The 22,270-nt window shown below is 34.9% G+C and overlaps 1 protein-coding gene across 2 annotated transcripts in view; it reads right to left on the minus strand.

Annotated features, from left to right (window-relative positions):
• The window catches only part of LOC128997767 (protein son of sevenless), a 71,940-nt gene that overhangs the window by 42,721 nt on the left and 6,949 nt on the right, over positions 1-22,270 (minus strand). The window contains exons 2-9 of one of the 2 annotated variants that reach the window (XM_054423441.1): positions 21,112-21,384; positions 19,833-19,916; positions 19,046-19,126; positions 11,725-11,940; positions 8,666-8,803; positions 7,612-7,821; positions 6,690-6,805; positions 5,649-5,829 (exon numbers count right to left, since the gene is read on the minus strand). In XM_054423441.1, coding sequence (XP_054279416.1) covers positions 5,649-5,829; positions 6,690-6,805; positions 7,612-7,821; positions 8,666-8,803; positions 11,725-11,940; positions 19,046-19,126; positions 19,833-19,916; positions 21,112-21,384 — 1,299 coding nt within the window. Of the gene's footprint in view, positions 1-5,648; positions 5,830-6,689; positions 6,806-7,611; positions 7,822-8,665; positions 8,804-11,724; positions 11,941-13,056; positions 13,126-19,045; positions 19,127-19,832; positions 19,917-21,111; positions 21,385-22,270 lie in introns of those variants that run through there. The other variant, XM_054423443.1, reaches the window with a different exon arrangement.

The following is a 22,270-nucleotide window of genomic DNA, read 5'->3' on the forward strand; positions in this document are numbered from 1 at the left end:
ATCAAAGAACCATCAGTCAAGGATAAAGTTAAAAAGTTTACAAAACCTTATCCCATGGAAAAAGTTACAAGCATTGTTAAAACTTTTCATGTAGATCAAGAGAGAAAAATTGATTTTTACGCGGACAGCCAAGGAAGAGGGGTTGCAGAGATTGTTGCTAAGTGCAGCCAGGGTAAAGTCCTGATGGATGGGCTAGTCAAACCAGGAGCAGGAATTGAATTCATATACAATCAAGCTGCTAAATCTCAGAAGAGACCTTTAATTTTGCTGGCTGGTACAAATGATGTATCTGTGAACTCTCCTCGCGATGTTTATGGAAAAATGGAAGGTGAATTGAAAAAACTTAGTAAAACCAGACCAGTATGTATAACAACCATCCCTACTCGTTACGATAAATCTTCTGATGATGTCATACACTACAACATAGCTTTGGCAAATAACTACATCCGGGAGTTGGTTGCTCGCATTAACAACATACATATTATTGATTTTGACCTCTTTGATAGACAGCACTTCACACGCCATGGTATGCACCTCAACAATAATGGAAAAAGGAAGCTTGCCTACTTGATTATTCAATTTGCAAGAAATGTATTTGAATGTACAACTGCAAAAGAAAATGAAGGCCAATTTCAATTGCTCACCACTGAAGAGGGGGCAGCTATTCCTAACAACAGTTTTGAGAAGACAAGATCTATTGAGGTGTCTGACTGTCATATGGCAAATATTCTTAAACTCAGACATGAAAGAAAAGCAGTAGGTTTCGCACACAGCATATCTGCGGACTTCCATGACCCCCGCCACATGACTGCTGGTGTTGCGGTTATTTTCAAAACATTGTGTGGTAAACCTACGCCATCTCACTGTGTGACAAGACACTTGGCTATACAAGAAAAGGATAACATGGCCTCAATCTTTAGTTTAATTACAAAACCCACCTATTACAGCAAGCCTAATCCATATGACTACGATGCAGCGTTCCAGGATTTGACAGAGAATTTCAAGAAGCGGGGCCTTAAACATTTGATCTGTTCCCCAATAGGATGTGTCCGGGACAATGTAGATCCATCACATTTCATTAACAATATAATAAAATTTCAAAAATCAACCAATGCAACAGTGACAATAGTTTCATATAATCAAAATTCTCACCGGGTCTTGAGAAACGGAATACCACATGACATCTTTAATAAGCAATTAGAACAGCTCGTGGACATAAACTCAAGAACTGGCTGCGGTAGTCCACACTCTACAGGACTGGCAGTAACCATAGTAAATGAGAAGGGAGAGCTGGGGAAGCATCAACAACATCCAACTCCAACCAGCATGGCTGCCTTCCCTCCTCTTACAGCACCAAGATCAAGCCAAGAGCCACAAGATTCGTCCCCTGGGAAAGTCTCGGACCCCATAGTGAGCAGCTGCCCCAACTCCCCATCAGGAGAAACTCAGGACCATCCGGTCACTGCTTCACACACTGATGAGAGCTTTTCCTCCGACAGCACCAACAACTCTGAGAGCAGCCAACTACCTGTGGTGAATTCAGCTGTGTGTGAAGTTGTTGGGGGTGAAACGGTTGAGCTGGGGAATTGTGCAGTGGAATCAAGTGTGTGTATGTCAAACGAGTCTGAGAGTTTTTTAATGTTAAGTCAGTCCATAGTAATTGTAACATAAAAAATTTTAGTTTGAATATTTTTCATCAAAATATTAGGGGATTGATGTCATCTTTGGATTCTTTGGAAATAACTTTATCTGAGCTAGATCCAAGCGTTGTTGTCTTGACAGAGCATAAAATGACGAATGATACAATAGAAAGACTCAATATTAATGGATACAGCCTTAGTGCTAGTTTTGGCCGAAAAAAGTCAAGGGGTGGAGGGGTTGTTATCCTAACTAAGCCATTCCTAAATTGTAAAACTATCATGCCATCTGAAATCCAAAATCTTATCTCAGAACAAATTTTTGAATGTTGTTTAATTGAAATACAAAAGGCTGTATCAAAGGATAAATTACTTTTAATTGGTTGTTACAGAAATCCTATCAAGCAAAACGAATCAGAGTTTATTAGAAGGTTTAACATTTTAATTGAAGTTCTCAACTTAAATTACAAATACATAGTTTTTATTGGCGATATTAATATTGACATGCTTGACAAAAATTATAGAAATAGGAACAGTTTATTACATATTGTGAGAGCAAATGGATTTTCTTCATTAATTGACTTTCCAACTAGAATCATAGAATCTACTCAATCTACCATAGATAATATTTTTACTAATTTGGAACCTTATAATTACAGAGTAACAGGCATCAACACTCAGTTGTCCGACCATGATGGTCAGATGCTAGAAATTTTAAATACTGTGACTAAACATTCTTCCCAAAAATTTTATTTTGAGTATAAAAGAAAATTCTCTGACTCACAAATTGACCAGTTTAAAAACTTACTTCAATGTGAGTCATGGGCAGATCTTTATGCCTCTCCAGTGGAAAATAAGTATAATATATTTTATGAAACATTTTGTTATTACTTTAACATATGTTTTCCTAAATCTCTGTCAAGGCAGCACACACAGCCTAACTTGATTAGCAATGAGTTAAAAGAAGAAAAACAAAAAATTTTTAATCTTAGCCAAACAGCCCGAGAGTTAAAATGTAAATCTTTATATAAAAAAGTTAGGAAATTAAATAAAACATTCAGGTCAAAATTGAAGTATTTTAAAAAGCAATATTATAAAACAAAAATTAACAAATCAAACAATGTAAATAGAACCTCTTGGTCTATTATAAATTCAGAAGTGGGAATAGGATCTAAGAATGTACAAAACATTAATTTAAAAGTAGGTAATAAGTTGAATTCTGACCCTGTATTTATTTGTAACAGTTTTATTGAATATTTTTCAAATGTAACTAGTATAATGTCTAACTTTGAACCAATGTCTGAGAATCAGGTAGACAATGAAATATTTCAGTTTGGTAAAAGGTTTCGATTCAGCTTTGTTAATGAGAATGAAATAGATATAATTATTAATAGTCTAAAGAACTCTTTTAGTATGGGCTATGATGAGGTTCCTGTGGTTCTTCTGAAAAAAGCCAAGACATTTTTACTAAAACCAATCACCCACCTAGTTAATTCTTCTTTGATATCCGGTATATTTCCTGATAAGCTAAAAATTACAAAATTAAAACCACTTTTTAAAAAGGGGGACAGGCAAATGGTGTCAAATTACCGACCTATAGCTTTGTTACCCTCTATATCTAAGATTTATGAAAAAGTAATTTATAATCAATTGGTAACATTTTTTGAAAATAACAATCTGTTTGACAACTTTCAACACGGGTTTCGCAGAGGTAAATCAGTTATAACTGCTGCCACTGATTTTATAGAATCGGTCATTGATAGTCTGGATGGTAAATTTAAGGTAGCGGGTTTGTTCTTAGACCTGCAAAAAGCATTCGATTCAATATCCCATGATTTATTAATTTCAAGGCTTAGTACCTTGGGTATAGAGGGGACTGCTTTAAATTTGCTTAAATCTTATCTCTCTCACAGAAAACAGTTTGTTGAAATTATCTATCATAACCGTAAAAACTATAAAATTCCATATCAATCTTATACCACTGACTTAAAATATGGGGTTCCACAGGGATCCATTCTGTGGCCTCTTTTATTCATTATTTATTTAAGAGATTTTCCGCAACTTAGCGATTTAAGTAAACTCTGCTTGTATGCTGATGATACCAATTTGAAAATCATAGCCTCAACAAATGAAGAATTAGAAAGCAAGGCAAAATCAGACATATGCGTTTTAAATGATTTTTTTAACTCCCAAAATCTAAATCTCAATGTGGATAAAACAAGTATTATAAATTTTCAAACTCGAACTACCAGAAATCAACGTCGACCGATTATTAAATTTAATAATAAAACCATTGAAGTTAAGGATAGTACTAAATTTTTAGGATTAGTAATAGATAAAAGACTCAATTGGAACTGTCATGTTGAAAAAGTACTTTCAAAAGTTTCTTCTGGATTATATGCCTTAACTAGATTAAAAAACTATTGCGAAATAAAAACTTTGAAGTTGGAAGTTGGTTTACTTTTCATACATACATTCAGTGATTTCATTTGGGATTTCCCTTTATGGCTCAACCAATAAGAGAAACTTAAAATCTATATTAAGAATGCAAAAAAAAGCTATAAGAATAATTTACAACCTTCCACCTAGAACTTCTGTTAAGAGAATGTTTAAAACAGAAAATATAATGACAGTTTTCGGTATGTATGTTTTTGAAACAGTGGTATCTGTTAAAAACAGATTTCATGAAATAGAGCTGGTTGGAAGGAAACATGATTATCTTACAAGAAATCGAGGCAAGTTAGCATTAAGTCCTCATAAATTGCGCCTTTTCGAAAAAAAACCCAAATACGCCGGAACAAAATTCTATAATAAACTTCCAAAGGACATACAAGCAGAAGTAAATATAAAAAAAATTTAAAAATAAACTTAAGAAATTTCTCATTAGCAGGGCTATTTATTCATTTGATGAACTGTAATTGACTTTTCTTTCCCTACTAATCAAACTATGTTTTAACTGTTAGTTTTATGTTCTTTTACAATTTTTCCCATTTACTATAAGCATGTATGTTTTATTATAACTTATAAGAAATGTGACACTATTCATGTATATATTTCTAATGTACTTGATGAATAAAGATAATTTGAATTGAATTGAATTGAATTTAATATAACATTTAATGTGAAGTGACAAATACAACAGTACAACAGCTGACCAGCTGATTTACAGCCAGTGCTGCCAACGTATTTCGCGCGCTTACGACGTTGCCTGCATGTTACGCGCTCACTATTTCGTGCCTTCACGTTGCAAATCTGGAGTGAGACAAAGTGATTAGAGTGAGACAATGTTAACATTGTCTCACTGATGAGCGAATTGGCCACTTTGCTTTCTCAAATCAGTGAGAGAACATGTACATTGTTAGGTAACTGTAGGAAAAAAAATTTATTAATTAAGAATTTAATTTCAACAGAACAAGGTGGATCGTAAGCACACAGTATTGTACTTAATGATTACTTGGTGTTCAGTTCAACTTCTTTACAGAGCAAGTTCAAGAAGTTAACAACAAGTCAAATATAGTATGATTTTATTACGTTAAACAAAACATTTCATTCAAGAAATTAAACATAGTTACTAACTTTAAAAAACTCAGGTGAATAATAATCCTTATTAAAAAGTAAACAAGGGCCTTCTGAATGTATAATCCTACTACAACATGGTAAGTAGCAGACTGTTCAACTGTTTTATTAAGTTACAGTGGAATGTTTAAAATGTTTTCCAGAAAAATAGAGAAGAGTTTAAATGTGATACTCATCATATCTAGGTTTACTTCAGTTCCGTGATTATGACCAGGATGGAATTTTACCACAAACAGATGGAAGATTATCCATCAGTAAGTGGACATCTTCACTTGTATAAGGGCTTAACAGCTTTAATATAAAAAAATAAAAATTAATATATACTTTTTGGCTAAATCCATTATGAAAGTTGGGCTTGCTCTTATTAGGCCAGACAAGAGAGTTTTATAAAACTAAGCGATTGTGCCACAATGCCTACTATGAGCCAAGCATTACCTTTCGTTCAGTAAGGCGTTTTCCACCAGAGCTTAGCTTGCAGAGGTAGTCTTCTCTGATAAGCTCATTGCAACACTGGCTTAGCTCCTTGGGGTCCCAACCTTCGATTGTACGTTGGAGCTCGTTAGTTTTCTCCAAGGCAGCTTGTCGTCTAACTCTACCTGGAGTTCTAACAGTCTCTCTAAAAACAAATAAAAATTGAAGATAAATAAAATAATATGAACGATGGAATAATATAAGTGTTGTAATGGTGTAACTGAAGTCATCATAAGCATCAACAAATTTGGTTTAAATTGTTAAGTCTGTTAAGGTTAAGGTCATTTTATTTAGGAGAAAACCCCTGTGGTAAGCCTAAACACAGGGTATTCGAAAAAGAATGCCAGGATTTTAAACGGCCATTGCTTGGAGACTATCAAAGATGATTAAGCAATTTAAACGTCAAATTGAAGGGGGGAAAACAATGTTGAAATTACTACATTTGTCATATCTGTTTTTGGCCGGCCAGGCAAATGTCCTTTCAAAACACTTCCTGTGTCACTAAACTGATTAAACCAGCGACAAATTGCTTTGTCATCGAGCGAATTTAAATTTAATTTACTTGAACCATTGATCACACTGTGCCTTCTGTTGCACCGTAAACATCTAGGCCTCCTCGCAACTGGCGTGTGAGTGCGTCACAACTGTGGCCTGCCACCACCACGCACCTGTTTTGCTCATGCTTAGGTCAACGTTTCTTCCCTTGCTACAAAAATTAGTTAACGTATTTCAACTCTAAATCAATGTTTAAGTGGTTATCTTGAATAGTCCCCAAGCAATGACCGTTTAAAATTAGGATACGACATTCTTTCTCGAAGACCCTGTAAATTGTTTCACTAATATATATATTTTTAAAGCTCAATTACCAAACCGTACATTACATGACATGAAATACCTAGAAAATGAATTTAAATTCCTTACACACAGCAATGTAAAACTGCGCTCTGGATTTAAACTCAATAAAAAAATTAAGACATTAGATAAATGATTAAGTTTATGCTTTACCTTTTAGGAACATTAGTCATAGTTTTGTTTAGGTCCATTTGTAAGGGTCTCAATAATCCTTCCACCTGCTCCAAACTTTCACGATCCTCTTCCACGGGAGTTAACATCAGTAGATCCTGAAAATTACCAGAACAAGTTATCAACATGCAGTCAGGTAGATGTATGCAATTTAACCATAGAAGAAAAGTTAGTTAGTAGGCATGAGGATTCCACTCATATCACGTATATAACTAGGTACACTATTAGCTATGAAGGGTGTTCTGAGAGTAACTGGCATTTCAACAAAATTGGCAAAATAATAAAACAAATGTTTGTACATTCATAAAAAAAAAATAAAAAATCCAAACCAGGGCATTTGTACAAGCTTTGCAATACTCTTTGAGTGTCTAACTGGGATTTTGATCACTGGTCAACAGACACTTTTGATACAGTACCAGTTTCAACAAATAAAGAGTTTTGCAATCATAAAACTAGGATTTAAGAGATTCTGTTGTTGACTTTAGTCACAGTTAAACCTAGGCCTACTAATGCGGTGTGTTCGATGAAAATATCAAAATTAATCAAGACAAACAACTAACATGGCTTAAAGTTTTCTTGTACACTATCCTCGGTGATATATTCAAATTGATTATGACTTCCTAAAGACATAAACACACTTCTATATTGGCAGTGTCGTTTATTGCCGCGATCATTTTAACACCCCTCAGCAGAACGTAAGAGTCATATCTAAATGTGTACTGAGTAGAAACATTGACACGAAGATAACGTTGCTAGTCCTATCTACTGCTAGACCGAAACATTTTTACCTTCTAGACCTCATATTTTCCTCTATTTGTCAGATTTCAACAATACAGAAAGATTTTAAATCTCCGCAACCATGTTCATACATTATATTGAAGATGAAACTTCAATAAAAATTCACCTTGATGTATTCAAAGTAGAGGAAACAATGCCAAACAGGGGCCAAAAGTAGTTTAGGCAGATAATACTTGACAGCTTCTCTAAAGCCGTGACCAGCAGATTGTAAGGCATTGGAGACATCAGGTTTGGCTATCAGATTGGATAGAGCTTCTCTACACCCTGCCTGGACAATGTCTTTGGCATATCGTCCATAAACATCAAACTCGGCCGCCTGCAAAAATACAAAATATCTTTAAATACATCAGGCACACCACATATATGTATTTAGACATTTGCCCTGAAAACCTAATACAATTTTAGATATTGTTTCAAGTTAAGAAAATCAATTTCATTAATTATTTTACTGCAAGAATAAAACATGCGCCACAAGAAACGTTAGGCCTAACAATGGTAAAATAACTGTCGTGGTGTATATATGTAAAAAATAAAATACGTAATCTTGTCAATCTTACTCCCTTCCAGCTCTATCTAACAGTGAAGTTTTCTTATCATCAGTGCCACTTAACACATTTGCTACAGACATTTTAAAAATTATATAAATATAGACCGCCGTCCCAAATGTCCCTCGCTCGGACCATCCCAATAGACCGACGTCCCACATGTAAGCCAGTGTCCCCGGCTTATTTAAATACGTCTGTTTTTGCTATAGACCAACGGCTCACATATGCACTGTTTTTTAAATTCATCAAAACTATGGAAATAAAAGCAATTTATTAGAAGTAACAAATATTGCATATCAATTGATTATAACAGGTTTTTTATTTCCAGTCTGAGCTACTGACCAATTTACTACCTCCAGTGATCATCAGTGACGTTCAATATTGGGGTCAGTCTATTTTGATAGCCCTACCCCCCTCCCCCACCCATAAATACATGCGTTGATCGGTAGCGAACTTGTTAAAGCTTGAGTACACACTGAATAATCAATTACTGTACAATTAATCATTCAAATAGAACTTTGTGACTTTCACAAATTATTATTACTTTTAGCGAATTTCCCTATAGGGACGTAGCTATTTGCAACATACAACATATGCTTAAGCAACCAGTTTTACCTCTGCAAGTTCCTCAAAACAGCAACCAATGGTGGGGATTTGTTTCTCTTCACTCATTTCAATCATGTCTTCAACCAGCCCCAGCAAAGTTACGGTAAGCTCGTAAATGTCCGAGATGTTACAGAACATACAGTCCAGCTTGAAACATAAATCACAATACATTAAGCAACATGCACTCAAGCCAAAGAATAACAAATTTAAAAAAAAAGAAGAACAAAATATATACAGATATTATATTTACACAATTACTGAGGATGACATTATCGTCAACTTAAAAAAAGCACCATTTGCCATATACGACAAATTTAGTTTAAAATAAGATTTGTAATTTAGCCTTTATATGTTTTGTGGTTATGGTTTCTAAGTTCACACAGTTATTTAAAGTAGCCTAAAAATGCCCTTTCACAAAAGATTTGCGATGATTAAAATAATTATAATCCAAAAATAAAGAAAATAATACAATCTAAACAATCAATTATCTTACAGGGTGTCCACAAAGCTGCAATTTAAAATTCCTGCTTTTCCTGCCAGTACCACCACAATACCCAGCTTAACATAACCTAAATAAACAAACAAATCAACAGACTGGGTGGGATATATAGGGTATTCCTCAGGGACGAGGTTGAAGAGGAGGCAATGCAACTAATTTAATTACTACAGATAGTCTAGAAATGAAGACAGAATCTTTATAGATCAATCATAAAGGCCTATGAAGAAAACGGTCCTTTTAAAACAAAAGTGCTATAGGAGAAAGGAACGAATGGCAACAGGGCGATCTCAAGAGAGTAGGGCATGCCTTGCATTGCTGATTAATTGTAAATCTGAGGCGGACAGAGACAAGCTTTCAGGGAGCTTGGAATTCTGACCCTACCTTCCCTGTATATATTGGAAACGGCTGTAAACTACCGGTTTCAACATGTGCCTATGCAAGGCACTGTTGTGCACAGCCACGGGACTAGAGCAAGGGAAAGTTTTCGCACTGTCCAACACTGAACAGCTGCATTTAAGAAACTTCATTCTCCAGTAGGTGTCAGGCTCCTTACTTAAAGGCTTAAAAGTCTGGAAAGTTCCCAACCGAAACGGATGCACGACTTTAAAAATCAGGCGTTCTATTCGGTTGACGAGTACACTGCACACTGTTGTAGTTGAGGGCACAGTATTAGGTTCCAGGGCATAAAGGTGAGGGAGGGGGGGAGGGGGGAGGGGGTGAGGGGGTAATGAGGGAGCAGACAAGTGGGCAAATAAAGGAACTGAAAGCCCGCTCATGGGTCCAGAGCTGACGTGTGGTATTGCTTACAACAAAGCACGGAGAGCTGTTCGCCAGTGGATGGGCATAGAACATCGAAAGAGCTGAGAAAGAACAGAAGGCAACATACAAAAAGAATGCGCCGGTGCGATAGCGGCAGATTCCCATTGGCTCAATAGGAAGAACCTGCGGAAGGTGGTTGGCTTCATCAGTGACCACTGGGTATTCCACGGACATCTATACAAGATGGGAAATGAAGTTGTCAGCCTCTTATGTAGAAAATGTGGAGGAGGAGTAGACAGCCTTCCACGTGATATTTATGTGCCCAGCCCTACAAGGTATGTGTGTGAGATCCCTAGGCCTATCTACTGAAGATCAAAGGGAAGAACAGGAAACCATAGTCAAAAGGATATCATGGTTCACTAAGAACCTGGGATTTGACGGAGAATGAGGACCTGTGAATGAGTGTGCACAATAAACTGTTTCAGCTGCAATGCAATCCCTTAGTCTACTTATATGCCTGGCCCTCTTAAAAAAAAAAAAATAATAAAAGTATATCATTGTAATATTCCATTCAGAGTCAGACAACCAACCAGCTGATGTATTGCTACCACATAAATATGGTGCTGATGGGCATCAATTCCGTCATCGTAAATAGTTTGGTCAACTGAAAAGTAGATTTAGGCTAAAATTATATTTAAAACTTATGTTGGGTATAAGAATATAATATTTGATTATTTTAATTACCAAAAATGAATCTTTGACACTAAGCCCAAATAGTTTTTAAAATCAGAATAATTTAATCATATTTTGAATTGTTACGAAATCACACTATCTTATGTAAGGTTTTTTAGAAAGTATTCCACACTATTCAGGTAGTTTGTAAAACTGAAACCTAGGTTAATGACTCATATCATTATTGTGCGATATTGAATTTGATTTGATGGTCGTCTATTGTCACTTGTGCAGTTTTTATTGCAACATCACAAAATTTTACTAAATTAAGTAACAAAAATCACAATGTAGAAAATATTTCTGGAAATTTACGCTGCCAGAAAAATCTAATGATCACCACAATTCACGTAATACCCTGTCTTAATCTATTTAAAAAAAAAGTAGTTATGTAAACAAATGATTTTTTATAGTCTCCATAAATAAAATTAGGGAGTAGGTAGATAGAAAACACATATGTATAAAAACAAAAGTTCTAAGTTCCTGATTACAATATTTTTTCCTGTTGTCCTTGACACACAGAAACTCACAAGTGATATTTTATAAATCCCACAACACATGGTTTTTTCAATCTGCAAGGTTTTTTTTGCTAGAGTAGTATAGTAAAATACTGATGAGTGAATGGTTATTTTATAAAACAAGGACATTGGTTTCAAGGTGGTTCCGGTCTGATAAATGTAACTATCCAAGAACCACTCTTACATCAATGAAGTCCTTTGTGTAAATAATTACAAGGAAAGCCTTTAGATCACTAAATATTAAAAAATATGGTTATATTACATAATATTGTCAATCAACCCAAGGGCAGTAATACACTAATAACCAGAAAACGTATAAAAACAAATGTTTACAGATAAACATCTATATTTTTACTTTTACTTTTATAAGCTCTAAGGAGAGATGTCAAAATAATTAGTCTCCATATCAATGAGAATTTCATAGGACAATGTCAGAATCGGTGTGTAGACTAACTGAAAAAAAGTGGTCTTGGCAGAAAAACTGTGTTATATTGGTGATTATAAAGAATAATTTTGCTCCGAAAATAGAGATTTTTTAGTTAGGTTTAACCGTGGAAGTCTACCTTGTTGTCATCTGGAGGAATCAACCGAGCCAGTTCTTCTCTGAACACTTTGATGATCATATGAAGATCTCTAAGATGTTGTTTCTCATCAGATATCAAATCTTTGACCACTTCCTCGTATGAGTGTGAAGTTCTAGGAGCTTTGGCAGCAGACTCGGTCTCTGCGAGTGCTGTGCTTAGACTGTTGTCGTCTTGACAAAACATGTCCATCAGCACCTTAAACACACAACAGAGAATACACTCATCTTTAGTGACGAGCTGTTCTTAATTTATTAACCTATTTTGACTTCATATTCATTTGGATTGACAAGAAAAAAGGAATGTAAATGATTAATTGATCTCCATCATTACAAACGTTACAGAAACTGAGGTAGCAACATTCCAAGAGCTAATTTAACATGTATGATTTAACAATTATATGTACCATAAGTACAGGGTTTTTTAATTTAGTTAAAAAGAGAAATTGTAAGTGGGGTTTTGTTTTTCTCCAGCAAGTTACAATAATCTAGGCAGATAATATGTTAGGATGAAATATTTTAATAAAAAATATTCAAACTATATTAGTGACCTAGCACTGTAGTTGTATAGGCCAAGTGACCAAATTGCACACAGAATAATTAAGTGGAAAGAAAACGTCAAAAGAAAATGCAATATAAATTCAATTATTTTAGCGAGAAAACGTAAAAGAGTTGGTTTTAGCTGAACTATTTGGTGTTCAATTTAATATGTAATGTCAAACCAAGAAGCAACATTATAAGCTTACATTTACCTAACGATTTAAGTGTCACGACTTGTGACTTATCAGTACGATTTACTCTTGTACCGTACCAACTCACCCCCCTGATTTGCTTCTTCATTCTAACCCATCCAACCACAAAATATCCAGCACTCAGGCTATGTTTAGGCCTGAGCAAGTAAATTTAAGGTTACAATAGACAACCTTCTCTTTCAAAAAATAAAAGGAAATAAAACAATTTGTGAAAAACAAAAACTACCAACTAATTTATTGTAATTTTCACCCTTCATGAAGTAAAAAATGCGCTGCATTTACGTAATTGGAATATTAAACGTTATTTTGTCAGAAAAGAGATTTATGCTTCTCTTTATCACCAAAACAGAACACGCCTTAACAAAAAGTATCTATATTTAGAAGAATTTAATTGACCTTAACACATTTAGCTAAATTAAATCAAAGGCCAAGCTCTAACTTTTTTTATGGTCGTTTGAGCGATCAAGATTGAACTAAAATGTTTAAGATACAAACAATTAAAGAAGAATTAACAAATATACAACTAGAACTACAATAATAATTTGATATCAAACTGTTCTTACAAACAACTAAATGAATGTTCTATAATAGAAAACTGCTAAAAGGCAAAACAATCAAGCGATGGGTTTTTACTGTGATTGAAATGCTAATTTATGAGGGCATTCAGAGACAATAGTAGCGATGCCTCGTTAATTTATCAGAGTTATTGTAAATTGGATTTATACTTTATCTTTAACCTAATTGGCAGTAAAAAAACACAATGAGCAAAATATCTATAATTAGCTTTGCTACTGGTTTTTATTGCCTGAAGAGTATTGGTTTGATAGTGTGTCACAAAGATAAGTGTCTTTGTATTCTACTTAGACCCTTCTTATAAAGTAACGTTTCAAATATCTATCAAATCTACATGAAAAACTTTCCCATGCAATGTATTTATTACAATAAATTTGTGTGACAATTCTGCCAAATTTAATTAGATAGTAAGCTATAAATGCCATATTATCAAATGCTTTTCTAAAATAAAATTGTTATCCATCTATCATGTATATGATTCAGTTACACTCAGGATAAAGATGCCCTAAAACCTTTAACTGACATTGTATGATAAAACAACTCATCCTGTATTCATGTGGTTGTATAATGTCAAACAAAAATATTAAATTTCAACTAGCCTAGAAATATGTTTGTACATAATGATTGTACAACTTGCTTCTAATAAAATAAATCAATTTAATTAATTTTGGTAATAAACCCAACATAATTATTTTTAAAACTATTGATTTGTGGAAAACAACCAGTGGGTAAAGCGGTTTTATTAATTGTACAGTATAATGATTGAAGAACTGCAAAAATGTTCTTTTAAAATTAAGAAAGTAATTTTTTAGACATTCAAACTTCCCTTCAAGACTTGTGATATAATTTCATAGTTCTATAAAAATGTATATAGGCCTAAATCTAAAATAGCAACAAAATTTACTGCCACATGCTCTGAAGCAAATGAAGCGCCGCCATGCTTACCACCTAGCCAACAGGAAGCAATGCATGAAAAGAAAACAAATGCCAAGCCATTTAATAAATCAACTAACAGCTAATAGTACTAAAACTAAATGATAAAGATAGTAAATACACACTACTACTGGCAAACAATTCAACTTCAGATTAAATGTTATTTTAGAAATCACGATTCATGAAAATCAGCTTAAAACATTAGGTGCATGAGATAAATAATCTGCAGATGACATATTTTACTATCAAAAGTAGACTTATTTGACAAAATAACAAATATTTGTAGTTTGCTTAACAGATGCTTATAATATTAAAAGTAGTGATAATCAAAACCGGAAGTTTTGAATCTTTAAACTGAAACAGAAACTTTAAAACACTAATTCAGAATCTTGAAATCTAAAAGCAAAACTTTTAGTTGTCTGGCCAAGGCTACAAGAAAATACAGATATATTAAAATATATATTATACAATCACAATCAAAACTTGAAGAAATTGATTCCTGACCTTGACATAATTAACATGAATATGTGACTAACAGGCCTAGGCCTACACTTAAAAACCCCAAAAATCTAAATTTACATTAACAACAAACTCTAAAATGAATTAAAATCCTGACACTAACACGAACATAGATACCAAAAAAGTCGGCATATTCAAAACCACAACCTCCGAAATTATCAATTTCAAAACTTTTGAATCTCAAAACCAAAACTTTCCAAAGTTTTAATTGAGTTTCGGTTTTGCCACATCACTAATTACAAGTCTACTAGATACATTGAATTGAAAGATAACTATATAGAGACAATGCCTTATTTACTCTTTTAGCGAATTTCCACTATAGGCTTATAGGGAATAAGCTATTACCATAGGTCTGATGTTATGACCTAGACATGTGACTAATTTGCTATTTGTCTTGATATCCCAAGATGCCAAAAATATTATCCGTTCAAATTTGTGTATGGAATGATACATTCTAGGAATAATAGGCCATATTCATATACAAATTTTATATTCTATGGGACCGTAACCATGATGATTCCAGTAAAAATCATCCGTTTTGAAGATTTTGTACTAACATGTAAACGTTTATTTGAATGAGATAGCATTCTGGCATGATCAGATAGAAAAAGGGATTTTATGGGGTAAAAATTGGTTTTTCTTATTTTACTAAAAATATAAAATCTAAACCATTTGGTAGAACTTAAAAAACCAATAACTTAGAATATTAAAGTAAATAAACGGCTAATGGTAATGCAAACAAAAAAACAAAAACTAAAAAGTCAGCCTGGGTAGGGTTTCTGTATTAGTGTTTACAGCAAATTCAATCAATTGTTATATCTAATTGTATTTATTGGCGAATAGAATTGACAAGTGTAAGGAAATATTTAGTGAAAATCAAATCAGGTAAATGGAAATTTGTTTAGTTGGAGGTTTGATGTGGTGAGGGTATTTTATAGTACCGGTACAGGGGGTCTCAGTTGATAAAAAAAAATTTAGTGAACTCGCCACATTATTATTGTGATTTCCACAAGTCCTGGTCTTTTATATGTTAACACTGGTAAATGCTATATTTAACACATAGTTTTGGTGGAAATGTTAATGTCTACAGATTGTAAATTCCAATCGTTTACTAAGTATTAAACCGTGTGATCTTGTAGGGTTCCCCTTTTAGGAGATGCAATATTAAGTATGAGGATTGTCAACCCTTTTTTGACACACCGTCGACTACATTTTTTACTAGATGAACGCTGAAATAAACATCTCACCAGCACAAGGTATGTTTCTTTGTTTTTAACTAATAAAGTCCTACAAAACTTACTGTTAGAATTTTCCAGAAACAATGCATGATTAAGGTTAACCAAAGCCTTTTTACTACTAGGTTATTTGAGTCTAGCCTAATGATACACAGCCAACTACAACATTCAAAAGTGTAGCAATACCCCAGAACCCATCACTATTTTATACTACATTCATTTTTTAAGTAAAAAGCACTGTCTACAAATCCTTTAAAGGAAAAATACACTATATTTCTCAGAGTTGTAGTGTCATGTATTTTTTCTACATCCCTAGGTCTTCATTCTAAACACTATTAACATTCTAGAGGATTGTATTTTCAAACCAATTATAGGCAGTGCCGGTTTTACCACTAGGGTGACTATGCCATGGCCTAGGGCCGCGAAAGTTTGACAGAAAACATTTTTTTTAGAAAAAAAAAAATATATTTTGCTTTTTAATCTATCAATTTGCTGCGATCGTGGGTGACAATGTTAATGTCCTCATGATTGCAGCTCACGGGAGGTGTTCTCGATTTTGCCACAGCCCTGGGTGCCAAAAACGATGTCCCCGCGATCTTGGCTCATGGGACATGTTAAAGAACTTGCTGCGGTCTCGGGTGAAGATCACAATGTCCTCATGATCGTGGTCCACGGGAGATTGATTTTTCCACGGTCCCAGTGTCGATGATGATATCCCCATAATTCGGCTCACAGGAGGTGTTCACGATTTTGCCGCGGATGCGAGTGTCGATGATGATGTCCCCATGATTTCAGCTCAAGAAGATGTTCTCGATTTTGCCACGGCCGCAGTGTCGATGATAATATCCCCGTGATATCGGCTCATGGGAGGTGTTCACGATTTTGCCGCGTCCCGAGTGTCGATGTCCGATGGCCCCATGATTTTGGCTCACGGAAAGGTGTTCACGATGATGTTGTCCTCATTATCATGGCCCATTGGAGATGTTTACGATTTTGCCGTGGTCACGAGTGTCGATGATTATGATGTCTGATGTCCCCATGATCGCGGCCCCCAGGAGATTTTCTCGAGTTTGCCATAGTCATGGGTGTAGATGATAATTTGAGGCCCAGGGGAGATGTTTACGATTTTTTTACTGCAATCACAGGGAATTTCCACCACATGGGAGGGGGCCGCTCGAGTAATTTGGCCTAGGACCGCAGGTTCCCTAAATCCAGCACTGTTTATTGGTAGGGCTAAACAATTTATTAATAAAATTAAAAAAAAGAACACATCCAGTTTTGATGTAGCCTACTTCTAAACCACAGATCAAGATCCATATTATATATAGACAGATCTCATTTACATTAATGAATCATTGTTTGGGACCCTGAATGCATAAACTTATATTTTCAAGCTACTATTCAATTAACACGTTGACTGCGCGTGCCGACTTTAGTCGGCGTCGCCAGCGCTCCCAGGTGGCGCGCGCCGACTAAAGTCGGCACCAGACCAACAGAAATATATTGAGTCAGTGTGAGCTTAGCCTCAGACGGAGACGTTATAATTGTTGCTAGCCTGCCAGCTTAAAATGCGAGCTTTACTTTGGTGTAGGTTGGTACTAAAATTTCCCGTAAAGTCCTGTCTGGCAATGCTTTTGTCCCGGTTTTGGGGATTTTTTCTCTTCAACCCACATTACAAAGACACTGGATACGGATCCGTGCAGTGCTGCTACCTTTGGGTGTTTCAGTGAACTACATCCACTCTCGGGGTAACGCAGCACAGTCACCACTGCTCTTTTGTGATTCGTCAGACTGAAATATTTGAATGCCAATTGCGTTCGCTGATTCGGTTGCGCGCCGGGGCTTCGCCCGCCACTGGGGAGCGCCTGTAAAGTCGGCGCGCGCAGTCAACGTGTTAAGAGGTTAGTTATTCATAGTAGGCCTATACTATGCAATAACAACTCTGTTTATTTTAATGGATATCCATCAATCTTTATGAACACAAATCAAAAAACTATATCAGCAGCTAGAAAATCTGAAAAGTGGGTGCAAATTTTGGAACTAGGATGAGATAAAATTTATTTACAGTTTTTTTCCCTAGGAGGCTAGGCTCGAGCCCGAGCCCGGGATTGTTTTTCACATTACCTACTTTAGGCTGGACCTAGGGATTGCGGAATTATCACTTAGATAAAATCCATTGGTGATTTAGCGAGATTTGAACCTGGGTGGGACCTCTTGGACCGCAGTCTCGCGCTCTTAACCACTAGACCAGCTCACAGCCCAGGTTTATAAAGTATACTAGATTTTGCCATTTAAAATCCACCATTAGTTAAAGGAATGTCACGGCCATTAGAATATGCAATCTTTCAAAATACTATTTTGTTGGGTGTATAAAATGTTTTTTGCATAGTGTACTATGTAAAGTTTATTTACATAGTGGGACTATTGGTGGTGATTAATTGAGAAAAGAGCAGTGAGTGTGGTGATTACTCATGATATTTAATGAGAGAGTGGGGGTGGCAGAGAGAGAGTGGGGGTGGCCCACAGACAGAAAGTCAGCTGAATGTATGCTCCTGATTTTATCAAGTTTTTAAGTGGTTGTACAAAGTTTTAAAGTTAAAATTTTAGTGTAGTTTGTGTAGTGAAATACAGTGAATTGAAAACATCCTTTGGTTTTTCATAGTATGAAGGAATTTAAGAGTAATTCGTTAAAATAGTATTTTAAAACCTGCAAATAATTTGGTTGAGGTAAGGGGATATCAGCTTATCATAGCTGATATAAGAAGGGTTAGCTGGACTCTGAACTTCCTACACTGCTTATATTGTGTTTGAAATCTGCCCTGCTTATCTCTCCATCACACATCACAAGATACAAGATATTTTGTACTCAATAGACTATTTGAACTGTCACCGGCAAATGTTTGTTTGTAAACATGGGTAAATGATTTAAAAAACTAAGGATTTATTTCTTATGACTTTATGGACATTTTTAATAGGCATGTAAAGTAAAAATATTCTTACAATGAATGCTACATTTTATTAACAACAATTTATAACAAGTCTATAACTTTAAGTTTTATACTTTTGTAACAGTATAAAAAGAGCATTTTCATCTTGATTTTATTGATTCATCTTATCCTTTCCTCATTTGGTGTTGCAATAATGCAATTTCTTAATACACTCATGTTGGCCTACAAGTCTACACACAAAATAACATGAAACAAAGACTGAAAAGTCTCTATTCTTAATGGAAAAAGTTAAATTATTTTACCATCAAATATATTTAAAAAACAAATAAATATATGAAACATACCTTATCTGCACACATGGCGACTCTGATGTCTTGGCAGGTGATCTCTGAATAACGGATGTTTTTGACATAATTGCCGGCCAACTGAAATATAAATACATACACTATAATCTAACTTAGGGTACTAATAAATTTAATGAGTAAATACAGTGCTCGATTTGCAGTAGAACGCGGCAGAGAGGTGTTCCGGTACCTCTCTTTTGGAAAAATAAAAATTTTGCATAAATAGGAACTAGTCACATTAAATAGGTTACAGTTCTGGCACCTCATTATTTACAAATCAAGCACTGAGTAAAAAGGTTTCCATAAAAAATAATACTACACTATAGGCACTGACGTAAGCCTGAAGTGGTCATTTAGTTATTCATAAGCCTATTGCATACAGTACTATGAATCAACAAATTAATCCAGCCATGACTGTAAAACAGTTTGGCAATGCAATATTTTGTTAACACATTCTGATACACTCATGGCAGATTAGAGTTTCTTTACAAAATAACATTAAACATAAACTGAAAAATCTGTATTTCTACCTTACTTTTGTAATGATTTATGTAGCTTTGGAAGATACATAATCACTGGGGGAAAACAGGCATTTTATTGCAAATATTTCCCAATTATAACTTTAAAAAATTAAGTCAAAAGATAAACATAAAAAACTAGAAATGGAATAAAAGAGGTAGGTATTACAGTATTTAGGCCTATGCCTATATTAAAAATCAAATTAGGACGATATTTTAAGTTTACGCCTACTTTAGAATACGGTAGCAAGAGTTGGAAATTTATTTACCTTTAAAATATCAGCAGATATGTACTCCAAAACCGCAACAATGTATAATGCCACCTGGAATTCTAACTTGTAGTTGAGAAGTTCCTGAAAACAAAAAGGCTAGTAAATATCCACCCATCTTTTGAACATATTCCCCTGTCAATTTAAGTTCTAAACACACGACACAGATACAAATCACAAAATTGATTGGGGAGAACCAGAAAACAATAGAGGGGCAATAGAGAAGATTACTAAACGGGCCAAAATGTCACAGCAACACCTACAGTAAAACCCCCTTTTAACCGCACTCCCAGTTTAACCGAAACCCAGGCTGACTGAAACCATCATAAAAATTCAAATCAATTTGAAAATTAGCCAGGCAAAAGGAACCATGGTATCCGCCGTGATGTTGGTAGTTGGTGCGGTTTAGCCAACAGAATGAATTGGAGCAGATGATGACAAAGATCTTTTACTGTGATTATTTGTCGTAATAACAATAAGTTTACACAAAAATATCAAGCTATGCAGCTTTAACAGTTAAAAAGAGAATTTGAACAAAATTGGGAGTAAAATGGAATAGCATCATGAAGACTTATCCTAGGTGGCCCAATTAGGCTTACATTTAGATAAAAGTAGTAAATTAACCAGTAGAAACTGAAACACCAGTGACATGGTAAATAAAAAAATTCATTTTAGTGACATGAGGGATTGATACAACAGCAGTAGGAGTAAGTACGCAGTAAGATAGTATAGTTGTAGGGAGTTGTTGGTAAAGAGAAGATGTCAGTAGTACGTTTAGAATTAGGCCTACAAGAAATTATACAGTAAAGTACCACAAAGTTGGCCCCGATAAATCAACGGTTTGGACTTTTCGGCAATCTCAAAAGAATTTTCAAGTATAATGTACATAACTCGCCCCTGGTGATAGTTATGATGTCGGGAGCAACCCTGGTGGTGAATACAGAACTTGATAGCAATCAATAGCGAACATTGAAAACAGCACACATTAGTCACACATTTTTTTTAAAGATTAGTTTACATATGTTAATGTTATACTGTATATAGTTTTGTAAATGCTGAATATGTATAGGGCCTATATATGACAAGTAAAAGGATCATTTTCCTGGTAACTTGGCAACTCTCAAACTCAGCACTCGTCTGGATCATATTACGTTGAGTTTGTTGTTCTATATTTTACAACTAGGTATTTTATTACAAAGCTTGCGTTGGTAATATACAATGCCTCATGGATATCTGAAAACTGGATTAGTAAATTTTCTTTAATTCTGAAAGAAAATACCTTGGAAAGCAACTGATGGATATTGTTAACTGGAAGGACAAGATGGGAATGTGAATGTGATTTCTTTTTTCCGCGTTCAAGAGCTTCCTTGGCTTCCTTGAGAGCCCAGCGGTCGATAGGGGTGGGAAATGTCCTGCGCACACGTTCATCCACATCCTGAATAGTGTGAGGCTTTGTAGCACACAACATTCCCAGCAGACGAAAGATAAGGCTCTCCACATACTCGAGGGCTTCCTCCCTGGCTGAGAGGGATGGGTGTACTTGATTCAGAACCTGTCACAGTTAAACAACACTTAATGGCTGATTGTGAAAAAGACCTCGTTTTAGCCTAATTTACACTAGGGCCTACCTAGTTATAATTAAATATAAGCCGCTAATTTGAACAGCTACCTATTATAGATATATGTTCTATCGTCTGTGGAGTGTTGCAATACTGCCATTGCCACTGGGTTGCCATACAGCGCAACTCCCAGCTGCCTTTAACCTCACGACATTACTTGAAATAATCAAGCTCTCAACAAAGAGCTTTATGCAAATTAAAATAAAAAGTATTTGGTTGTTCAGACAAATTATTATTTGCTCACTGGAAATTATAAAATTAAACAGTTAGTTAAAAAAATTGGGGATATTTTAAAAATTCCGTGGCTTTTTGGGGACATCCGTGGCCTAACTAAAAAATAGGGGGCTTTTACGGGAGATCGGGGATATCCGTGACATGTAGACACCCTGTAAGCCTACTGTATATAGGATGAGTATAATTAAGGTACGGTAGCCCAAGTTCCACAAGTGATGCAACCTCTTGACAATTTTCAGCAGCGTTAAAAAAATACAAGCCCTCTACTGCGGGAAAACACACATAGGCCTATAATAATAATTGTCAGTACACATTTTACAACTGCAATAGACAACGTCAAAATACATGAATGGTTCATCTTCAACACAATAAAATGTGAGTCTCATCATTAAAAAAAAACCTAAACCTAGTTATGTTGCGAGACACAAAGATGTAACAGACTTAACAGGGACGTAACAGAAGAAAAGTTAGACTATACTGTACTGACATTTAAAAAGAGTATCAAGTTTTAAAATTTAAGTTATAACGATAACAATGGTAAATACAGAAACCAACACAGATTCAGCCATGATTTAAAAAAGAGCA

Source organism: Macrosteles quadrilineatus, unplaced genomic scaffold, assembly GCF_028750875.1.
Source record: "Macrosteles quadrilineatus isolate MER2022 unplaced genomic scaffold, UCM_ALF_1.0 Scaffold_7__1_contigs__length_78375512, whole genome shotgun sequence".
In the NCBI taxonomy this organism is placed as follows: domain Eukaryota; kingdom Metazoa; phylum Arthropoda; class Insecta; order Hemiptera; family Cicadellidae; genus Macrosteles; species Macrosteles quadrilineatus.